At 48.4% G+C, this 20,000-nt stretch overlaps 1 protein-coding gene across 8 annotated transcripts in view; it reads left to right on the top strand.

The window, feature by feature from the left end:
* The window catches only part of LOC129834832 (C-myc promoter-binding protein-like), a 157,071-nt gene that overhangs the window by 93,004 nt on the left and 44,067 nt on the right, over positions 1-20,000 (top strand). For 4 of the 8 annotated variants that reach the window (XR_008756311.1, XM_055900137.1, XM_055900138.1 and 1 more), the window contains 4 exons: positions 7,814-7,958; positions 15,042-15,161; positions 15,500-15,592; positions 19,956-20,000. The exon at positions 19,956-20,000 is cut by the window's right edge and continues 81 nt beyond it. Coding sequence is in view for 7 of the 8 variants with exons in the window: in XM_055900137.1 (XP_055756112.1) it covers positions 7,814-7,958; positions 15,042-15,161; positions 15,500-15,592; positions 19,956-20,000 (403 nt within the window). In the remaining variant the exon portion in view is untranslated. The remainder of the gene's footprint in view (positions 1-7,813; positions 7,959-15,041; positions 15,162-15,499; positions 15,593-19,955) is intronic. The other 4 variants (XM_055900140.1, XM_055900139.1, XM_055900142.1 and 1 more) reach the window with 2 other exon arrangements.

Below are 20,000 nucleotides of genomic sequence, written 5' to 3'. Positions count from 1 at the left end.
TAAGACACCCCCAATAAAGGAGTGGTTCTGCAGGTGGTGACCACAGACCACTTCTCAGTTCCTATGCTTCCAGTGTATATATATATATATAGGAAGGTATATATGTATATATATATATAGGAAGGTATATATGTATATATATGTATATGTATGTATATATATAGGAAGGTATATATGTATATATGTATATGTTGGGGTTTTAGGTAGACTAGTGGTTAGAGCGTCGCGCCAGTAACCACAAGGTTGCTTGATCGAATCCCCGAGCTGACAAGGTAAACATTTATTTTAATGTACCTACCGCCGTCCCCTGAGGACTGGGTTGAGAAACCCTGTTTTACCAACACTAGAACAAGATATTATAATGGACCTTCCTGTCAGGTTGTCGGTACCTTCCTGTCAGGTTGTACGGTACCTTCCTGTCAGGTTGGTTGTACGGTACCTTCCTGTCAGGTTGTACGGTACCTTCCTGTCAGGTTGTACAGTACCTTCCTGTCAGGTTGTCAGTACCTTCCTGTTAGGTTGTACAGTACCTTCCTGTCAGGTTGTAAGGTACCTTCCTGTCAGGTTGTACAGTACCTTCCTGTCAGGTTGTACAGTACCTTCCTGTCAGGTTGTACAGTACCTTCCTGTCAGGTTGTACGGTACCTTCCTGTCAGGTTGTACAGTACCTTCCTGTCATGTTGTACGGTACCTTCCTGTCAGGTTGTACAGTACCGTCCTGTCAGGTTGTACAGTACCTTCCTGTCATGTTGTACGGTACCTTCCTGTCAGGTTGTCAGTACCTTCCTGTCAGGTTGTACGGTACCTTCCTGTCAGGTTGTACAGTACCTTCCTGTCAGGTTGTAAGGTACCTTCCTGTCAGGTTGTCAGTACCTTCCTGTCAGGTTGTACGGTAACTTCCTGTCAGGTTGTACAGTACCGTCCTGTCAGGTTGTACAGTACCTTCCTGTCAGGTTGTACGGTACCTTCCTGTCAGGTTGTACAGTACCTTCCTGTCAGGTTGTACAGTACCTTCCTGTCAGGTTGTAAGGTACCTTCCTGTCAGGTTGTACAGTACCTTCCTGTCAGGTTGTACAGTACCTTCCTGTCAGGTTGTACGGTACCTTCCTGTCAGGATGTAAGGTACCTTCCTGTCAGGTTGTACAGTACCTTCCTGTCAGGTTGTAAGGTACCTTCCTGTCAGGTTGTCAGTACCTTCCTGTCAGGTTGTACAGTACCTTCCTGTCAGGTTGTAATGTACCTTCCTGTCAGGTTGTCAGTACCTTCCTGTCAGGTTGTACAGTACCTTCCTGTCAGGTTGTAATGTACCTTCCTGTCAGGTTGTAATGTACCTTCCTGTCAGGTTGTACGGTACCTTCCTGTCAGGTTGTCAGTACCTTCCTGTCAGGTTGTACAGTACCTTCCTGTCAGGTTGTCAGTACCTTCCTGTCAGGTTGTACGGTACCTTCCTGTCAGGTTGTCAGTACCTTCCTGTCAGGTTGTACGGTACCTTCCTGTCAGGTTGTACGGTACCTTCCTGTCAGGTTGTACGGTACCTTCCTGTCAGGTTGTACGGTACCTTCCTGTCAGGTTGTACGGTACCTTCCTGTCAGGTTGTCAGTAACTTCCTGTCAGGTTGTAAGGTACCTTCCTGTCAGGTTGTACGGTACCTTCCTGTCAGGTTGTACGGTACCTTCCTGTCAGGTTGTCAGTACCTTCCTGTCAGGTTGTAAGGTACCTTCCTGTCAGGTTGTACGGTACCTTCCTGTCAGGTTGTACAGTACCTTCCTGTCAGGTTGTACGGTACCTTCCTGTCAGGTTGTACGGTACCTTCCTGTCAGGTTGTACGGTACCTTCCTGTCAGGTTGTACAGTACCTTCCTGTCAGGTTGTAGGGTACCTTCCTGTCAGGTTGTACGGTACCTTCCTGTCAGGTTGTACGGTACCTTCCTGTCAGGTTGTACGGTACCTTCCTGTCAGGTTGTACGGTACCTTCCTGTCAGGTTGTACGGTACCTTCCTGTCAGGTTGTCAGTACCTTCCTGTCAGGTTGTACGGTACCTTCCTGTCAGGTTGTAAGGTACCTTCCTGTCAGGTTGTACGGTACCTTCCTGTCAGGTTGTACAGTACCTTCCTGTCAGGTTGTACAGTACCTTCCTGTCAGGTTGTACGGTACCTTCCTGTCAGGTTGTACGGTACCTTCCTGTCAGGTTGTACGGTACCTTCCTGTCAGGTTGTACAGTACCTTCCTGTCAGGTTGTAAGGTACCTTCCTGTCAGGTTGTAAGGTACCTTCCTGTCAGGTTGTACGGTACCTTCCTGTCAGGTTGTACGGTACCTTCCTGTCAGGTTGTACGGTACCTTCCTGTCAGGTTGTCAGTACCTTCCTGTCAGGTTGTACAGCACCTTCCTGTCAGGTTGTCAGTACCTTCCTGTCAGGTTGTACGGTACCTTCCTGTCAGGTTGTACAGTACCTTCCTGTCAGGTTGTAAGGTACCTTCCTGTCAGGTTGTACGGTACCTTCCTGTCAGGTTGTACGGTACCTTCCTGTCAGGTTGTACGGTACCTTCCTGTCAGGTTGTACGGTACCTTCCTGTCAGGTTGTACAGTACCTTCCTGTCAGGTTGTACGGTACCTTCCTGTCAGGTTGTACGGTACCTTCCTGTCAGGTTGTAAGGTACCTTCCTGTCAGGTTGTACGGTACCTTCCTGTCAGGTTGTACGGTACCTTCCTGTCAGGTTGTACGGTACCTTCCTGTCAGGTTGTACAGTACCTTCCTGTCAGGTTGTAAGGTACCTTCCTGTCAGGATGTAAGGTACCTTCCTGTCAGGTTGTAAGGTACCTTCCTGTCAGGTTGTACGGTACCTTCCTGTCAGGTTGTCAGTACCTTCCTGTCAGGTTGTACAGTACCTTCCTGTCAGGTTGTAAGGTACCTTCCTGTCAGGTTGTAAGGTACCTTCCTGTCAGGTTGTACGGTACCTTCCTGTCTGGTTGTAAGGTACCTTCCTGTCAGGTTGTACAGTACCTTCCTGTCAGGTTGTACGGTACCTTCCTGTCAGGTTGTACAGTACCTTCCTGTCAGGTTGTAAGGTACCTTCCTGTCAGGTTGTACATTACCTTCCTGTCAGGTTGTACAGTACCTTCCTGTCAGGTTGTACAGTACCTTCCTGTCAGGTTGTAAGGTACCTTCCTGTCAGGTTGTCATTAACTTCCTGTCAGGTTGTAAGGCCCCGTCCTGTCAGGTTGTCAGTAACTTCCTGTCAGGTTGTAAGGTACCTTCCTGTAGCAAGGCTTTCCAGGAACTGTCACTACCTTTTTAAATCCTTCTACAACACCTATCAGTCAGTAATGTCACTGTAGTTACCTCATCAAGGTTACAGTCTCTGCATCCCAAATTACACCCTATTCCCTTTATATAGTGCACTACTTTTGACCAGGGCCTGTAGGACTCTGATTAAACGTAGTTGTCACGCCCTGACCGTAGAGAGCTTTTTATGTCTCTATTTTGGTTTGGTCCGGGTGTGATTTGGGTGGGCATTCTATGTTCATTCTCTATGTTTTGTATTTCTTTGTTTTTTGGCCGGGTGTGGTTCTCAATCAGAGGCAGCTGTCTATCGTTGTCTCTGATTGAGAACCATACTTAGTTAGCTTTTTCCCACCTGTGTTTGTGGGGAGTTATTTTCGGTTTAGTGTTTTGCACCTTACAGGACTGTTTCGGTTTCGGTTATTCTCTTTGTTATTTTGTTATAGTTTTCAGTTCTAATAAATTAACATGAACATTTACCACGCTGCGCTTTGGTCCGACCGCTCTTCTTCAGATGACGAAAACCATTACAGTAGTGCACTGTATAGGGAATAGGGTACCATTTAGTAGTCATGCAGTATGTTCTGAGTCCCCTGGGCTCACAGGTCAGGAAGCAGACACGTGGACAGTTGTAGGTCTCCACGGTTACAGCCTGCGGCACCAGACACTATAATCACACAGGACATTACGATGAGTTGTGAGGCTGTCAACCTGTCAGCATGTCAGCAGACCAAATACCACCCCATTCTCTTTATAGTCCACTTCTTTTAACCAAGGGTCTATAGAGCATCCCATAGGGCCTCTGGTCTAAAGTAGTGCACTATATAGGGAATAAGGTTGGCATTTGGGATGTGGGCCCTGGTAACCCGGGCAGTAAATGAACACAGTGATGTTACAGTAAAGGAAGGTTATCTCTGAGCACGGTGGAGCCGTGTTGAAGGTTACAGCACCGCTGTCCTGTACTATCTGTTCCCCTGTGGCATTCTGTTTGCCTCACAAATGGCATCATATTCCCTATTGGCCCTGGTCAAATGTAGGGCACTATATAGGGAATAGGGTGCCATTTGGATGCAGGTATTCTGGGAGTAATAGAGAGAGTGATAGAGGAAGTTATATTAGCTGGTCTGTCAGTGAGGAAGTTATTTTAGCCTAGTCTGTCGGTGAGGAAGTTATATTAGCCTGGTCTGTCGGTGAGGAAGTTATATTAGCCTGGTCTGTCAGTGAGGAAGTTATATTAGCCTGGTCTGTCGGTGAGGAAGTTATATTAGCCTGGTCTGTCAGTGAGGAAGTTATATTAGCCTGGTCTGTCGGTGAGGAAGTTATATTAGCTGGTCTGTCGGTGAGGAAGTTATATTAGCTGGTCTGTCAGTGAGGAAGTTATTTTAGCCTGGTCTGTCAGTGAGGAAGTTATATTAGCCTGGTCTGTCGGTGAGGAAGTTATATTAGCTGGTCTGTCGGTGAGGAAGTTAAATTAGCTGGTCTGTCAGTGAGGAAGTTATATTAGCTGGTCTGTCGGTGAGGAAGTTATATTAGCCTGGTCTGTCAGTGAGGAAGTTATATTAGCTGGTCTGTCGGTGAGGAAGTTATATTAGCCTGGTCTGTCGGTGAGGAAGTTATATTAGCCTGGTCTGTCAGTGAGGAAGTTATATTAGCCTGGTTTGTCGGTGAGGAAGTTATATTAGCCTGGTCTGTCAGTGAGGAAGTTATATTAGCCTGGTCTGTCGGTGAGGAAGTTATATTAGCCTGGTCTGTCGGTGAGGAAGTTATATTAGCCTGGTCTGTCAGTGAGGAAGTTATATTAGCCTGGTCTGTCGGTGAGGAAGTTATATTAGCCTGGTCTGTCGGTGAGGAAGTTATATTAGCCTGGTCTGTCGGTGAGGAAGTTATTTTAGCCTGGTCTGTCGGTGAGGAAGTTATATTAGCTGGTCTGTCGGTGAGGAAGTTATATTAACACACACACACACACACACACACGCACACACACACACACACACACACACACATACACATACATGTCCCGAGACACACACACAACCTGCTCCCAGAGCAGCCGGTGAATTAGAATTGTTCGTCTGAAAGGTTTTTATCAGCAGCCTGTTGATGTCTGGGGAAAGTGTGTGTGTGTGTGTGTGTGTGTGTGTGTGTGTGTGTGTGTGTGTGTGTGTGTGTGTGTGTGTGTGTGTGTGTGTGTGTGTGTGTGTGTGTGTGTGTGTGTGTGTGTGTGTGTGCTTGACGTACTGAGGAGTTTATTCATCAGCAGTGTGTGTGTGTGTGTGTGTGCTCAAATAGATGGCTTGATTAGGACGGGAGGTCCTTCTTTCATTAGGCTGTGTGTTAGGTGGCTGAAGACACACACACACACACACACACACACCAGTATTACCACCAGTATTACCAGGATTATTACCATCATTATTACCACCACTATTACCAGGATTATTACCACCACTATTACCAGGAGTATTACCACCAGTATTACCACCAGTATTACCACCAGTATTACCAGGATTATTACCATCATTATTACCACCAGTATTACCAGGATTATTACCACCAGTATTACCAGGATTATTACCACCAGTATTACCAGGAGTATTACCACCAGTATTACCACCAGTATTACCAGGAGTATTACCACCAGTATTACCACCAGTATTACCACCAGTATTACCACCAGTATTACCACCAGTATTACCAGGATTATTACCACCAGTATTACCAGGAGTATTACCATCATTATTACCAGCAGTAGTACCATGAGTATTGTCTGGAGTATTACCACCAGTATTACCACCAGTATTACCAGGGGTATTACCACTAGTATTACCGGGGGTATTACCACCAGTATTACCAGGGGTATTACCACCAGTATTACCAGGGGTATTACCACCAGTATTACCAGGGGTATTACCACCAGTATTACCAGGGGTATTACCACCAGTATTACCAGGGGTATTACCACCAGTATTACCAGGGGTATTACCACCAGTATTACCAGGGGTATTACCACCAGTATTACCAGGGGTATTACCACCAGTATTACCGGGAGTATTACCAGGAGTATTACCACCAGTATTACCATGAGTATTACCAGGAGTATCACCAGGAGTATTACCGTGGGAATTACCAGGAGTATTACCAGGAGTATCACCAGGAGTATCACCAGGAGTATTACCAGGAGTATTACCAGGAGTTTTACCAGGAGTATTACCAGGAGTATTGTTAGCGGTATTTCCAGGAGTTTTACCAGGAGTATTACCAGGAGTTTTACCAGGAGTATTGTTAGCGGTATTTCCAGGAGTATTACCAGCTGTTTTACTAGGATGGACAGCAACACTGGCTACTGTCATTTATAGAATAACTTTATTGTTGGCATGCCGACTGGAATTACAATGACTTTCTGTCTGTATATTTGTGTGTGTGTGTGTGTGTGTGTGTGTGTGTGTGTGTGTGTGTGTGTGTGTGTGTGTGTGTGTGTGTGTGTGTGTGTGTGTGTGTGTGTGTGTGTGTGTGTGTGTGTGTGTATTAGCACACACACACACACACACACACACACACACACACACACACACACACACACACACACACACATACACATACATGTCCCGAGACACACACACAACCTGCTCCCAGAGCAGCCGGTGAATTAGAATTGTTCGTCTGAAAGGTTTTTATCAGCAGCCTGTTGATGTCTGGGGAAAGTGTGTGTGTGTGTGTGTGTGTGTGTGTGTGTGTGTGTGTGTGTGTGTGTGTGTGTGTGTGTGTGTGTGTGTGTGTGTGTGTGTGTGTGTGTAAGGACGTGTAGCCTAAATCAGTGAGTTCATAATTATGCTTCTTTCTCCCTCCACTCCACCCTCTCCTCCTCCTCCTCCACTTCTACTCCCCCTCCTCCTCCTCCTCCCCCTTTCCTCCTCCTCTCATCCACTCCATCCCCTCCTCCTCTCCTTCTATTCCATCTCCTCCTCTACCTCCTCCTCCTCCTCTCCTCCTCCTCTCCTCCTCCTCCACTTCTACTCCCCCTCCTCCTCCTCCTCCCCCTTTCCTCCTCCTCTCATCCACTCCATCCCCTCCTCCTCTCCTTCTATTCCATCTCCTCCTCTACCTCCTCCTCCTCTCCTCCCCCTTTCCTCCTCCTCTCCTCCACTCCATCCCCTCCTCCTCTCCTTCTATTCCATCTCCTCCTCCACCTCCTCCTCCTCTCCATCTCCTCCTCCTCCTCCTCGCCACACCGCCTCTCCACTCCTCCTTCTACTCCTCTCCTCCACTCCATCCCCTCCTCCTCTCCTTCTATTCCATCTCCTCCTCCACCTCCTTCTCTTCTCCACTCCTCCTCCTCTCCTCCCCCTCCTCCTATCCTCCCCCTCCTCCTCTTCTCCATCACCTCCTTCTCTTCTCCACTCCTCCTCCTTTCCTCCCCCTCCTCCTCTCCTCCTCCTCTCCTTCTTCTCCATCTCATCCTACTCTCCTTCTATTCCAACTCCTCCTTCACCTCCCCCTCCTCCTCTCTTCCCCCTCCCCCTCCTCCTCTTCCAGGCGGTGTTAGAGTCTACCTGGCCCTCCAGTACCAGAGGAGGTTACTTCATGTGGATGAAGCTGAGGAACGTGGTTATGGGTGTGGCTCAGTTCAGACAGGCGCTACGCAAACAGCAGCCTCCACCCACTCAGAGTCCTCTATCAGGTAACCATGACGATGCACCGAGCTCCTTCTCTCAGAGTGCCGGGGTTAGGCTGTGATCGTAAAGTGCTGTGAACTTAACACGTTGTGAGGTTATTGTGAGGTGGCTGATTTGTCTGACAGACAAGACAGCTGTGCATGCTTCTTTATGAAATGTGTTGGTTTGGATCTGATGCTAATAGTGGACAGTGTAATAGTGGATGTGTCTGAAAGAGCGATGTGAGAGGTGTCTGTCGTTTTAAACACATATTACATACATACTACAATACATCATTCATCACATTAGATAAAACAGATTCAGTAGAAACCTTCAGATCAGAATACATGAAATAAACACTCACCCTGCACACCCTTTGAGGTGTGGTGCTGTCTGGTAATGTCTGGTGCTGTCTGGTGCTGTCTGGTGTGGTGCTGTCTGGTGTGGCACTGTCTGGTAATGTCTGGTGCTGTGGTGCTGTCTGGTGCTGTCTGGTGTGGTGCTGTCTGGTGTGGCGCTGTCTGGTGCTCTGGTGTTGTGGTGCTGCCTGGTGCTGTCTGGTGCTGACTGGTGCTGTGGTGCTGTCTGGTGCTGTGGTGATGCCTGGTGCTGTGGTGCTGTCTGGTGCTGTGGTGATGCCTGGTGATGCCTGGTGTTGTGGTGCTGCCTGGTGCTGTCTGGTGCTGTGGTGATGCCTGGTGCTGTGGTGCTGTCTGGTGCTGTGGTGCTGTCTGGTACTGTGGTGCTGCTTGGTGCTGTGTGGTGCTGTCTGGTGCTGTGGTGCTGTGTTGCTGTCTGGTGCTGTGGTGCTGTCTGGTGCGGTGTGGTGCTGTCTGGTGCTGGGGTGCTGTCTGGTGCTGCCTGGTGCTGTGGTGCTGTCTGGTGCTGTGGTGCTGTCTGGTGTGGTGCTGTCTGGTGCTGTGGTGCTGTCTGGTGTGGTGCTGTCTGGTGCTGTGGTGCTGCCTGGTGCTGGGGTGCTGTCTGGTGCTGTGGTGCTGTCTGGTGCTGTGAGGCTATCTGGTGTGGTGCTGTCTGGTGTGGTGCTGTGTGGTGCTGTCTGGTGTGGTGCCGTCTGGTGCTGTGGTGCTGTCTGGTGCTGTGGTGCTATCTGGTGTGGTGCTGTGTGGTGCTGTCTGGTGCTGTCTGGTGCTGTGGTGCTGTCTGGTGTGGTGCTGTGTGGTGCTGTCTGGTGCTGTGTGGTGCTGTCTGGTGCTGTGTGGTGCTGTCTGGTGCTGTGGTGCTGTCTGGTGCTGTGGTGCTGTCTGATGCTGTGGTGCTGTCTGGTGCTGTGGTGCTGTCTGGTGCTGTCTGGTGTGGCGCTGTCTGGTGCTGTCTGGTGCTGTCTGGTGTGGCGCTGTCTGGTGCTGTGGTGCTGTCTGGTGCGGTGGTGCTGTCTGGTGCTGTGGTGCTGCCTGGTGCTGTGGTGCTGCCTGGTGCTGTGGTGATGCCTGGTGCTGTGGTGCTGTCTGGTGCTGTGGTGATGCCTGGTGATGCCTGGTGTTGTGGTGCTGCCTGGTGCTGTCTGGTGCTGTGGTGATGCCTGGTGCTGTGGTGCTGTCTGGTGCTGACTGGTGCTGTGGTGCTGTCTGGTGCTGTGGTGATGCCTGGTGCTGTGGTGCTGTCTGGTGCTGTGGTGATGCCTGGTGATGCCTGGTGTTGTGGTGCTGCCTGGTGCTGTCTGGTGCTGTGGTGATGCCTGGTGCTGTGGTGCTGTCTGGTGCTGTGGTGCTGTCTGGTACTGTGGTGCTGCTTGGTGCTGTGTGGTGCTGTCTGGTGCTGTGGTGCTGTGTTGCTGTCTGGTGCTGTGGTGCTGTCTGGTGCGGTGTGGTGCTGTCTGGTGCTGGGGTGCTGTCTGGTGCTGCCTGGTGCTGTGGTGCTGTCTGGTGCTGTGGTGCTGTCTGGTGTGGTGCTGTCTGGTGCTGTGGTGCTGTCTGGTGTGGTGCTGTCTGGTGCTGTGGTGCTGCCTGGTGCTGGGGTGCTGTCTGGTGCTGTGGTGCTGTCTGGTGCTGTGAGGCTATCTGGTGTGGTGCTGTCTGGTGTGGTGCTGTGTGGTGCTGTCTGGTGTGGTGCCGTCTGGTGCTGTGGTGCTGTCTGGTGCTGTGGTGCTATCTGGTGTGGTGCTGTGTGGTGCTGTCTGGTGCTGTCTGGTGCTGTGGTGCTGTCTGGTGTGGTGCTGTGTGGTGCTGTCTGGTGCTGTGTGGTGCTGTCTGGTGCTGTGTGGTGCTGTCTGGTGCTGTGGTGCTGTCTGGTGCTGTGGTGCTGTCTGATGCTGTGGTGCTGTCTGGTGCTGTGGTGCTGTCTGGTGCTGTCTGGTGTGGCGCTGTCTGGTGCTGTCTGGTGCTGTCTGGTGTGGCGCTGTCTGGTGCTGTGGTGCTGTCTGGTGCGGTGGTGCTGTCTGGTGCTGTGGTGCTGCCTGGTGCTGTGGTGCTGCCTGGTGCTGTCTGGTACTGTGGTGCTGTGGTGCTGTGGTGCTGGGGCTGCCTGGTGCTGTGGGGCTGTGGTGCTGTCTGGTGCTCTGTGGTGCTTTCTGGTGCTGTCTGGTGCGGTGTGGTGCTGTCTGGTGCTGTCTGGTGCGGTGTGGTGCTGTCTGGTGCTGTGGTGCTGTCTGGTGATGTGGTGCTGTCTGGTGCTGTGGTGCTGTCTGGTGATGTGGTGCTGTCTGGTGCTGTCTGGTGCGGTGTGGTGCTGTCTGGTGATGTGGTGCTGTCTGGTGCTGTGGTGCTGTCTGGTGCTGTGGTGCTGTCTGGTGCTGTGGTGCTGTCTGTTGATGTGGTGCTGTGTGGTGCTGTCTGGTGATGTGGTGCTGTCTGGTGCGGTGGTGCTGTCTGGTGCTGTGGTGCTGTCTGGTGCTGTGGTGCTGTCTGGTGTGGTGCTGTCTGGTGTGGTGCTGTCTGGTGCTGTGGTGCTATCTGGTTTGGTGCTGTCTGGTGTGGTGCTGTGATGCTGTCTGGTGTGGTGCTGTCTGGTGTGGTGCTGTCTGGTGCTGTGGTGCTATCTGGTGTGGTGCTGTCTGGTGCTGTCTGGTGTGGTGCTGTCTGGTGTGGTGCTGTCTGGTGCTGTGGTGCTATCTGGTGTGATGGTGTCTGGTGTGGTGCTGTCTGGTGTGGTGCTGTGGTGCTGTCTGGTGCCTCTGGTGTGGTGCTGTCTGGTGTGGCGCTGTCTGGTGCTGTGGTGCTGTCTAGTGCTGTCTGGTGTTGTGTGGTGCTGTGGTGCTGTCTGGTGTTGTCTGTTGCTGTCTGGTGCTGTGGTGCTGTCTGGTGCGGTGGTGCTGTCTGGTGCTGTGGTGCTGCCTGGTACTGTGGTGCTACTTGGTGCTGTGGTGCTACTTGGTGCTGTGGTGCTGTCTGGTGCTGTGGTGCTGTCTGGTGCTGTGGTGCTGCCTGGTGCTAGGATGCTGTCCGGTGCTGTGGTGCTGTCTGGTGCTGTGGTGCGGTGTGGTGCTTTCTGGTGCTGTCTGGTGCTGTCTGGTGCAGTGTGGTGCTGTCTGGTGCTTTCTGGTGCTGTCTGGTGCAGTGTGGTGCTGTCTGGTGATGTGGTGCTGTCAGGTGCTGTGGTGCTGTCTGGTGCGGTGTGGTGCTGTCTGGTGCTGTGTTGCTGTTTGGTGTTGTGGTGCTGTCTGGTGCTATGTGGTGCTGTCTGGTGCTGTGTTGCTGTCTGGTGCTGTCTGGTGATGTGGTGCTGTCTGGTGCTGTGGTGCTGTCTGGTGCTGTGTTGCTGTCTGGTGCTGTCTGGTGCTGTGGTGCTGTCTGGTGCTGTGGTGCTGTCTGGTGCTGTGCTGTCTAGTGCTGTCTGGTACTGTGCTGTCTGGTGCTGTCTGGTGTGGTGCTGTCTGGTGCTGTCTGGTGTGGTGCTGTCTGGTGCTGTGGTGCTGTCTGGTGCTGTGGTGCTATCTGGTGTGGTGCTGTGTGGTGCTGTGATAATGTCTGGTGTGGTGCTGTCTGGTGCTATCTGGTGCTGTCTGGTGTGGTGCTGTCTGATGCTGTCTGGTGCTGTGGTGCTGTCTGGTGCTCTTTGTTGCTGTCTGGTGCTGTGGTGATGTGGTGCTGTCTGGTGCTGTGGTGCTGTCTGGTGCTGTGGTGCTGTCTGGTGCTGTGGTGCTATCTGGTGTGGTGGTGCTGTGTGGTGCTGTCTGGTGTGGTGCTGTCTGGTGTGGTGCTGTCTGGTGTGGTGCTGTCTGGTGTGGTGCTGTCTGGTGCTGTGGTGCTGTCTGGTGCTGTCTGGTGTGGTGCTGTCTGGTGCTGTGGTGCTGTCTGGTGTGGTGCTGTGGTGCTTTCTGGTGCTGTGGTGCTGTCTGGTGGTGTGGTGCTGTCTGGTGCTGTGGTGCTATCTGGTCTGGTGCTGTCTGGTGTGGTGCTGTGGTGCTTTCTGGTGCTGTCTGGTGCTGTCTGGTGTGGTGCTGTCTGGTGCTGTCTGGTGTGGTGCTGTCTGGTGTGGTGCTGTCTGGTGCTGTTTGGTGTGGTGCTGTCTGGTGCTGTGGTGCTGTCTGGTGTGGTGCTGTTTGGTGTGGTGCTGTGTGGTGCTGTCTGGTGCTGTGGTGCTGTCTGGTGGTGTGGTGCTGTCTGGTGTGGTGCTGTCTGGTGCTGTGGTGCTGTCTGGTGCTGTCTGGTGTGGTGCGGTCTGGTGCTGTCTGTTGTGGTGCTGTGTGGTGCTGTGGTGCTGTCTGGTGCTGTGGTGCGGTCTGGTGCTGTCTGGTGTGGTGCTGTGTGTGGCTGTCTGGTGCTGTCTGGCAAAACACTCTAGGCCTCAAGTGACCTATAAAACACTGTAGTCCTCTAGTGACCTATAAAACACTGTAGTCCTCTAGTGACCTATAAAACACTGTAGTCCTCTAGTGACCTATAAAACACTCTAGTCCTCTAGTGACCTATAAAACACTGTAGTCCTCTAGTGACCTATAAAACACTGTAGTCCTCTAGTGACCTGTAAAACACTGTAGTCCTCTAGTGACCTATAAAACACTGTAGTCCTCTAGTGACCTATAAAACACTGTAGTCCTCTAGTGACCTATAAAACACTGTAGTCCTCTAGTGACCTATATAGTGACCTGTAAAACACTGTAGTCCTCTAGTGACCTATAAAACACTGTAGTCCTCTAGTGACCTATAAAACACTGTAGTCCTCTAGTGACCTATAAAACACTCTAGTCCTCTAGTGACCTATAAAACACTGTAGTCCTCTAGTGACCTGTAAAACACTGTAGTCCTCTAGTGACCTATAAAACACTGTAGTCCTCTAGTGACCTGTAAAACACTGTAGTCCTCTAGTGACCTGTAAAACACTGTAGTCCTCTAGTGACCTATAAAACACTGTAGTCCTCTAGTGACCTATAAAACACTGTAGTCCTCTTGTGACCTGTAAAACACTGTAGTCCTCTAGTGACCTGTAAAACACTGTAGTCCTCTAGTGACCTGTAAAACACTGTAGTCCTCTAGTGACCTATAAAACACTGTAGTCCTCTAGTGACCTATAAAACACTGTAGTCCTCTAGTGACCTGTAGTCCTCTAGTGACCTGTAAAACACTGTAGTCCTCTAGTGACCTATAAAACACTGTAGTCCTCTAGTGACCTGTAAAACACTGTAGTCCTCTAGTGACCTATAAAACACTGTAGTCCTCTAGTGACCTATAAACGACAGTGTAGTCCTCTAGTGACCTATAGAACACTGTAGTCCTCTAGTGACCTGTAAAACACTGTAGTCCTCTAGTGACCTGTAAAACACTGTAGTCCTCTAGTGACCTATAAAACACTGTAGTCCTCTAGTGACCTATAAAACACTGTAGTCCTCTAGTGACCTATAAAACACTGTAGTCCTCTAGTGACCTATAAAACACTGTAGTCCTCTAGTGACCTATAAAACACTGTAGTCCTCTAGTGACCTATATAGTGACCTGTAAAACACTGTAGTCCTCTAGTGACCTATAAAACACTGTAGTCCTCTAGTGACCTATAAAACACTGTAGTCCTCTAGTGACCTGTAAAACACTGTAGTCCTCTAGTGACCTGTAAAACACTGTAGTCCTCTAGTGACCTGTAAAACACTGTAGTCCTCTAGTGACCTATAAAACACTGTAGTCCTCTAGTGACCTGTAAAACACTGTAGTCCTCTAATGACCTTTAGTCCTCTAGTGACCTGTAAAACACTGTAGTCCTCTAGTGACCTATAAAACACTGTAGTCCTCTAGTGACCTGTAAAACACTGTAGTCCTCTAGTGACCTGTAGTCCTCTAGTGACCTGTAAAACACTGTAGTCCTCTAGTGACCTATAAAACACTGTAGTCCTCTAGTGACCTATAAAACACTGTAGTCCTCTAGTGACCTGTAAAACACTGTAGTCCTCTAGTGACCTATAAAACACTGTAGTCCTCTAGTGACCTGTAAAACACTGTAGTCCTCTAGTGACCTGTAGTCCTCTAGTGACCTGTAAAACACTGTAGTCCTCTAGTGACCTATAAAACACTGTAGTCCTCTAGTGACCTATAAAACACTGTAGTCCTCTAGTGACCTGTAAAACACTGTAGTCCTCTAGTGACCTGTAGTCCTCTAGTGACCTGTAAAACACTGTAGTCCTCTAGTGACCTATAAAACACTGTAGTCCTCTAGTGACCTGTAAAACACTGTTGCTTCAATTCACTGGCCCGCTAGGATCTTGGTTAAAGATGTCTTGGCACACACACACACACACACACACACACACACACACACACACACACACACACACACACACACACACACACACACACACACACACACACACACACACACACACACACACACACACACACACACACACACTGTACAGTTACAGTCCATAATGTTTAACTTGGTCTAAAGCCAGACAGCCCCAGATTGTGTTGACATCCAGGCCGTGGACCACTCCTTGCTGCGCTGCACAGACACCTGTAGAGAAGTTCACTTGCTTCTCACACATCCCTCACATCATTTTGGTATTCACAGAAAGTTGCAAATCCCTCACAGACAAATTGATTTAGGCTACTTATTCCTCGCTGAAGAACCATCACAGAAAAAGTAATTCACCCCTTAACACCTTGTTTTTGAGGAGCCAAAATGGTGTCCAAGTTTCTCTTAATGCCTTGTTGTCTTTGGAGCAGATGGCAGCGACCTGGACGCTGTGAGTCACGGCAGCCTGGATAGCTCTAACACGGCCGAGCAGGGCCCCTACGCCCCTGACTCCATCAAAGTAGACCCCACTGACGATAGGCGTAGCACAGGTACACCCCAAAATGGCTGCCGACTACGCCATCTTACTACGCCTTTTCTCAGTCTGACACGTCCTTTTTTTCTCCTCTCTCATTGCTTCCACACGGCCTCCCTCCACCTCCTCCCTGCTCTCTCCCTCCTCCTTTCTCTGCCTGCTCCTTCCTTCCTTCCTTACATCCTTCCTTTCTTCCTTACATCCTTCCTTTCTTCCTCTCTTCTTTCATGGCTTGTTGTCTCCATGGTTTTCCTCCTTCACTATGGTTGCTCTGCTGTCTCCCTACCTAACTACCCACTCCGTCCGTCCGTCCCTCCCTGCCTGTGCCTGTGCTGTGTGTGCCCGTGCATGCAGTCAGCCGCGGGGACTGGGGCGGTGTGGGGTCGGACACCCGGTCGGGTCACTCACACTGGGGGGGTTCTGCCCTCCACTCCCCCCGCCACTCAGGTAAATCTATCAACTCTCTCTCTTTCACTATACCTCTTCCTGATACGCTGCCCCTTTCTCAGTGTCTCTTCACCTCTCTGTCTCTCTCTCTCTTTCACCCTCTCTCTCTTTCTCTACCTCTCTCTCTCTCTGGACCTCTCTCTCTCTGGACCTCTCTCTGTCTAGTTCTGTCTCTATGTCTAGTTCTGTCTCTATGTCTAGTTCTGTCTCTATGTCTAGTTCTGTCTCTATGTCTAGTTCTGTCTCTATGTCTAGTTCTGTCTCTAGTTCTGTCTCTATGTCTAGTTCTGTCTCTATGTCTAGTTCTGTCTCTAGTTCTGTCTCTATGTCTAGTTCTGTCTCTAGTTCTGTCTCTATGTCTAGTTCTGTCTCTATGTCTAGTTCTGTCTCTAGTTCTGTCTCTGTCTCTAGTTCTGTCTCTGTCTAGTTCTGCCTCTGTGTCTAGTTCTGTCTCTATGTTTAGTTCTGTCCACTCTTCACCTCCTCCGATGTGTCCTCTCTGTGGCGATGCCTCTTCGTCTGCTGCACTCCTCCCTTCTACTCATCTGTTTCTTTTTGAGGTTTTCCTCCTTCACTTTGAAAGACACAATTAACAATGTAGCAAGGTAGCAATTATAGAACAACTTCCAAGGATGAAGGACTTTCATTTGGAATATAATGAATGGTTTAGATCAGGGGTGTCAAACTCATTTTGGTCTTCACCGATGTCCGGAGGGCTGCAATTAAAATGGGTAAAAAATGTCCTCGCCGTCAACATTTGCAACAAAATAGTTCCATATCCATCGCTTCTGGAATGTTCCATTCTCCCTGACTGTCTAGCATTCGTTTTGATGACTGTTGTCAAGCTGGATAGAGTGATGAGACTATAAATGACTGTTATCAAGCTGGATAGAGTGATGAGACTATAGATGACTGTTATCTAGCTGGACAGAGTGAAGAGACTATAAATGACTGTTATCAAGCTGGACAGAGTGTAGAGACTATAGATGACTGATATCAAGCTGGACAGAGTGAAGAGACTATAGATGACTGATATCAAGCTGGACAGAGTGAAGAGACTATAAATGACTGATATCAAGCTGGACAGAGTGAAGAGACTATAAATGACTGATATCAAGCTGGACAGAGTGAAGAGACTATAAATGACTGATATCAAGCTGGACAGAGTGAAGAGACTATAAATGGCTGATATCAAGCTGGACAGAGTGAAGAGACTATAAATGACTGTTATCTAGCTGGACAGAGTGAAGAGACTATAAATGACTGTTATCAAGCTGGACAGAGTGAAGAGACTATAGATGACTGATATCAAGCTGGACAGAGTGAAGAGACTATAAATGACTGATATCAAGCTGGATAGAGTGATGAGACCGTAAATGACTGTTATCTAGCTGGACAGAGTGAAGAGACTTTAAATGACTGTTATCTACCTGGACAGAGTGAAGAGACTATAAATGACTGTTATCTAGCTGGACAGAGTGAAGAGACTATAAATGACTGTTATCTAGCTGGACAGAGTGTAGAGACTATAAATGACTGTTATCAAGCTGGACAGAGTGAAGAGACTATAGATGACTGTTATCTAGCTGGACAGAGAGAAGAGACTATAAATGACTGTTATCTAGCTGGACAGGGTGTAGAGACTATAAATGACTGTTTTTTAGCTGGACAGGGTGAAGAGACTATAAATGACTGTTATCAAGCTGGACAGAGAGAAGAGACTATAAATGACTGATATCAAGCTGGACAGAGTGAAGAGACTATAAATGACTGATATCAAGCTGGACAGAGTGAAGAGACTATAAATGACTGATATCAAGCTGGACAGAGTGAAGAGACTATAAATGACTGATATCAAGCTGGACAGAGTGAAGAGACTATAAATGACTGATATCAAGCTGGACAGAGTGAAGAGACTATAAATGACTGATATCAAGCTGGACAGAGTGAAGAGACTATAAATGGCTGATATCAAGCTGGACAGAGTGAAGAGACTATAAATGACTGTTATCTAGCTGGACAGAGTGAAGAGACTATAAATGACTGATATCAAGCTGGACAGAGTGAAGAGACTATAAATGGCTGATATCAAGCTGGACAGAGTGAAGAGACTATAAATGACTGTTATCTAGCTGGACAGAGTGAAGAGACTATAAATGACTGTTATCAAGCTGGACAGAGTGAAGAGACTATAAATGACTGATATCAAGCTGGACAGAGTGAAGAGACTATAAATGACTGATATCAAGCTGGACAGAGTGAAGAGACTATAAATGACTGATATCAAGCTGGACAGAGTGAAGAGACTATAAATGGCTGATATCAAGCTGGACAGAGTGAAGAGACTATAAATGACTGTTATCTAGCTGGACAGAGTGAAGAGACTATAAATGACTGTTATCAAGCTGGACAGAGTGAAGAGACTATAGATGACTGATATCAAGCTGGACAGAGTGAAGAGACTATAAATGACTGATATCAAGCTGGATAGAGTGATGAGACCGTAAATGACTGTTATCTAGCTGGACAGAGTGAAGAGACTTTAAATGACTGTTATCTACCTGGACAGAGTGAAGAGACTATAAATGACTGTTATCTAGCTGGACAGAGTGAAGAGACTATAAATGACTGTTATCTAGCTGGACAGAGAGAAGAGACTATAAATGACTGTTATCAAGCTGGACAGAGAGAAGAGACTATAAATGACTGATATCAAGCTGGACAGAGTGAAGAGACTATAAATGACTGATATCAAGCTGGACAGAGTGAAGAGACTATAAATGACTGATATCAAGCTGGACAGAGTGAAGAGACTATAAATGACTGTTATCTAGCTGGACAGGGTGTAGAGACTATAAATGACTGTTATCTAGCTGGACAGGGTGTAGAGACTATAAATGACTGTTTTTTAGCTGGACAGGGTGTAGAGACTATAGATGACTGTTATCAAGCAGTTTTCTATTGGTTTTAGTCATTCCAATGTCAACTGAGGTCGTTTGAGGGCCGGATTGAATGGGTTCGCTGGCCAGTCCGTATGTTTGACACCCCTGGTTTAGATAATACAGAGGACTACTCTCCCGAAGTCTTTGTAAGCAGAGGTTCTGTGTTGTAGGGCAGTCTGAGGGTTGAGTGGAGTGTCTTGTTGTTAAGGGAGTTAGGTTGTCATCTTATCATAGAGAGAGAGACAGAGAGAGAGAGAGATACATAGAGATGTACACTGTACACAATTTCATGAGCTGAAATAAAATATCCCAGAAATGGTCCATCTGCACCAAAATATTATTTCTCTGACATTTTGTGCTCAAATTAGTTTACATCCCTGTTATTGAGCCTTTCTCCTTTGCAAAGATAATCCATCCACCTGACAGGTGTGGGATATCAAGAAGCTGACTAAACAGCATGATCATTACACAGGTGCAGCTTGTGCTGGGGACAATAAAAGGCCACTCTAAATTGTGCAGTTCTGTCACACAACAGTGCCACAGATGTCTCAAGTTTTGAGGGACAGGGCAATTGGCATGCTGACTGCAGGAATGTCCACCAGAGCTGTTGCCAGATAATTGAATGTTAATTTCTCTACCATAAGCCACCTCCAACGTCATTTTAGACAATTTGGCAGTACGTCCAACCTGCCTTTCAACCGCAGACCACGTGTATGGCGTTGTGTTGTCGAGCGGTTTGCTGATGTCAACATTGTGAACAGAGTGCCCTGTGGTGGCGGTGGGGTTATGGTATGGGCAGGCATAAGCTACGGAAAACTAACACAATTGCATTTTATCGATGGCAATTTGCATGCAGAAAAATACAGTGACGAGATCCTCAGGCCCATTGTGAGGAAACATTTTTTTATGGGATCTGTGAACAACAGATGCATATCAAACAGATGCATATCCCAGTCATGTGAAATCCATAGATTAGGGCCTCATGTATTTATTTCAATTTGACTGATTTCCTTATATGAACTGTAACTCAGTCAAATCTTGTTGCATCTTGTTCAGTATAGATTTATACGAGCCCAGTCGGTGGAAAGATTCATGTTTTATTCACAGACGATGGAGAGGCAGGCAGGGAGGATCATGGGAAAGATGAAAGACTCAGAGCAGATCAGACAGCTGGTGGCCAGGAGAGACTAATGTTCTCTCTCTCTCTCTTTCTTTCTTTCTTTTTGCAGTTAGAAATAGAGAGACGAGAGTGAATGTGAGCTTTAAGAAATGTGAAGGAGAGAGAGAGAGAGAGAAATCAAGATTGACTACCATAAAACGTTTCTCAAATTAGAGTTTTAAATGAAGAATGAGGTGTCTCTTGGAGTAGCCAGTTCTGGTTAGAAGTGCACAAACTATCTCTCCTTCCCTCCTTCCTCCAGGGGAGCAGTCAGACCTGGGGTATAACTCCCTCTCTAAAGAAGAGG

This window comes from Salvelinus fontinalis, chromosome 35 (assembly GCF_029448725.1).
Source record: "Salvelinus fontinalis isolate EN_2023a chromosome 35, ASM2944872v1, whole genome shotgun sequence".
Classification (NCBI taxonomy): domain Eukaryota; kingdom Metazoa; phylum Chordata; class Actinopteri; order Salmoniformes; family Salmonidae; genus Salvelinus; species Salvelinus fontinalis.
Note: the sequence above shows the minus strand (reverse complement) of the source record. Positions and strands in the feature narration are given on the sequence as shown.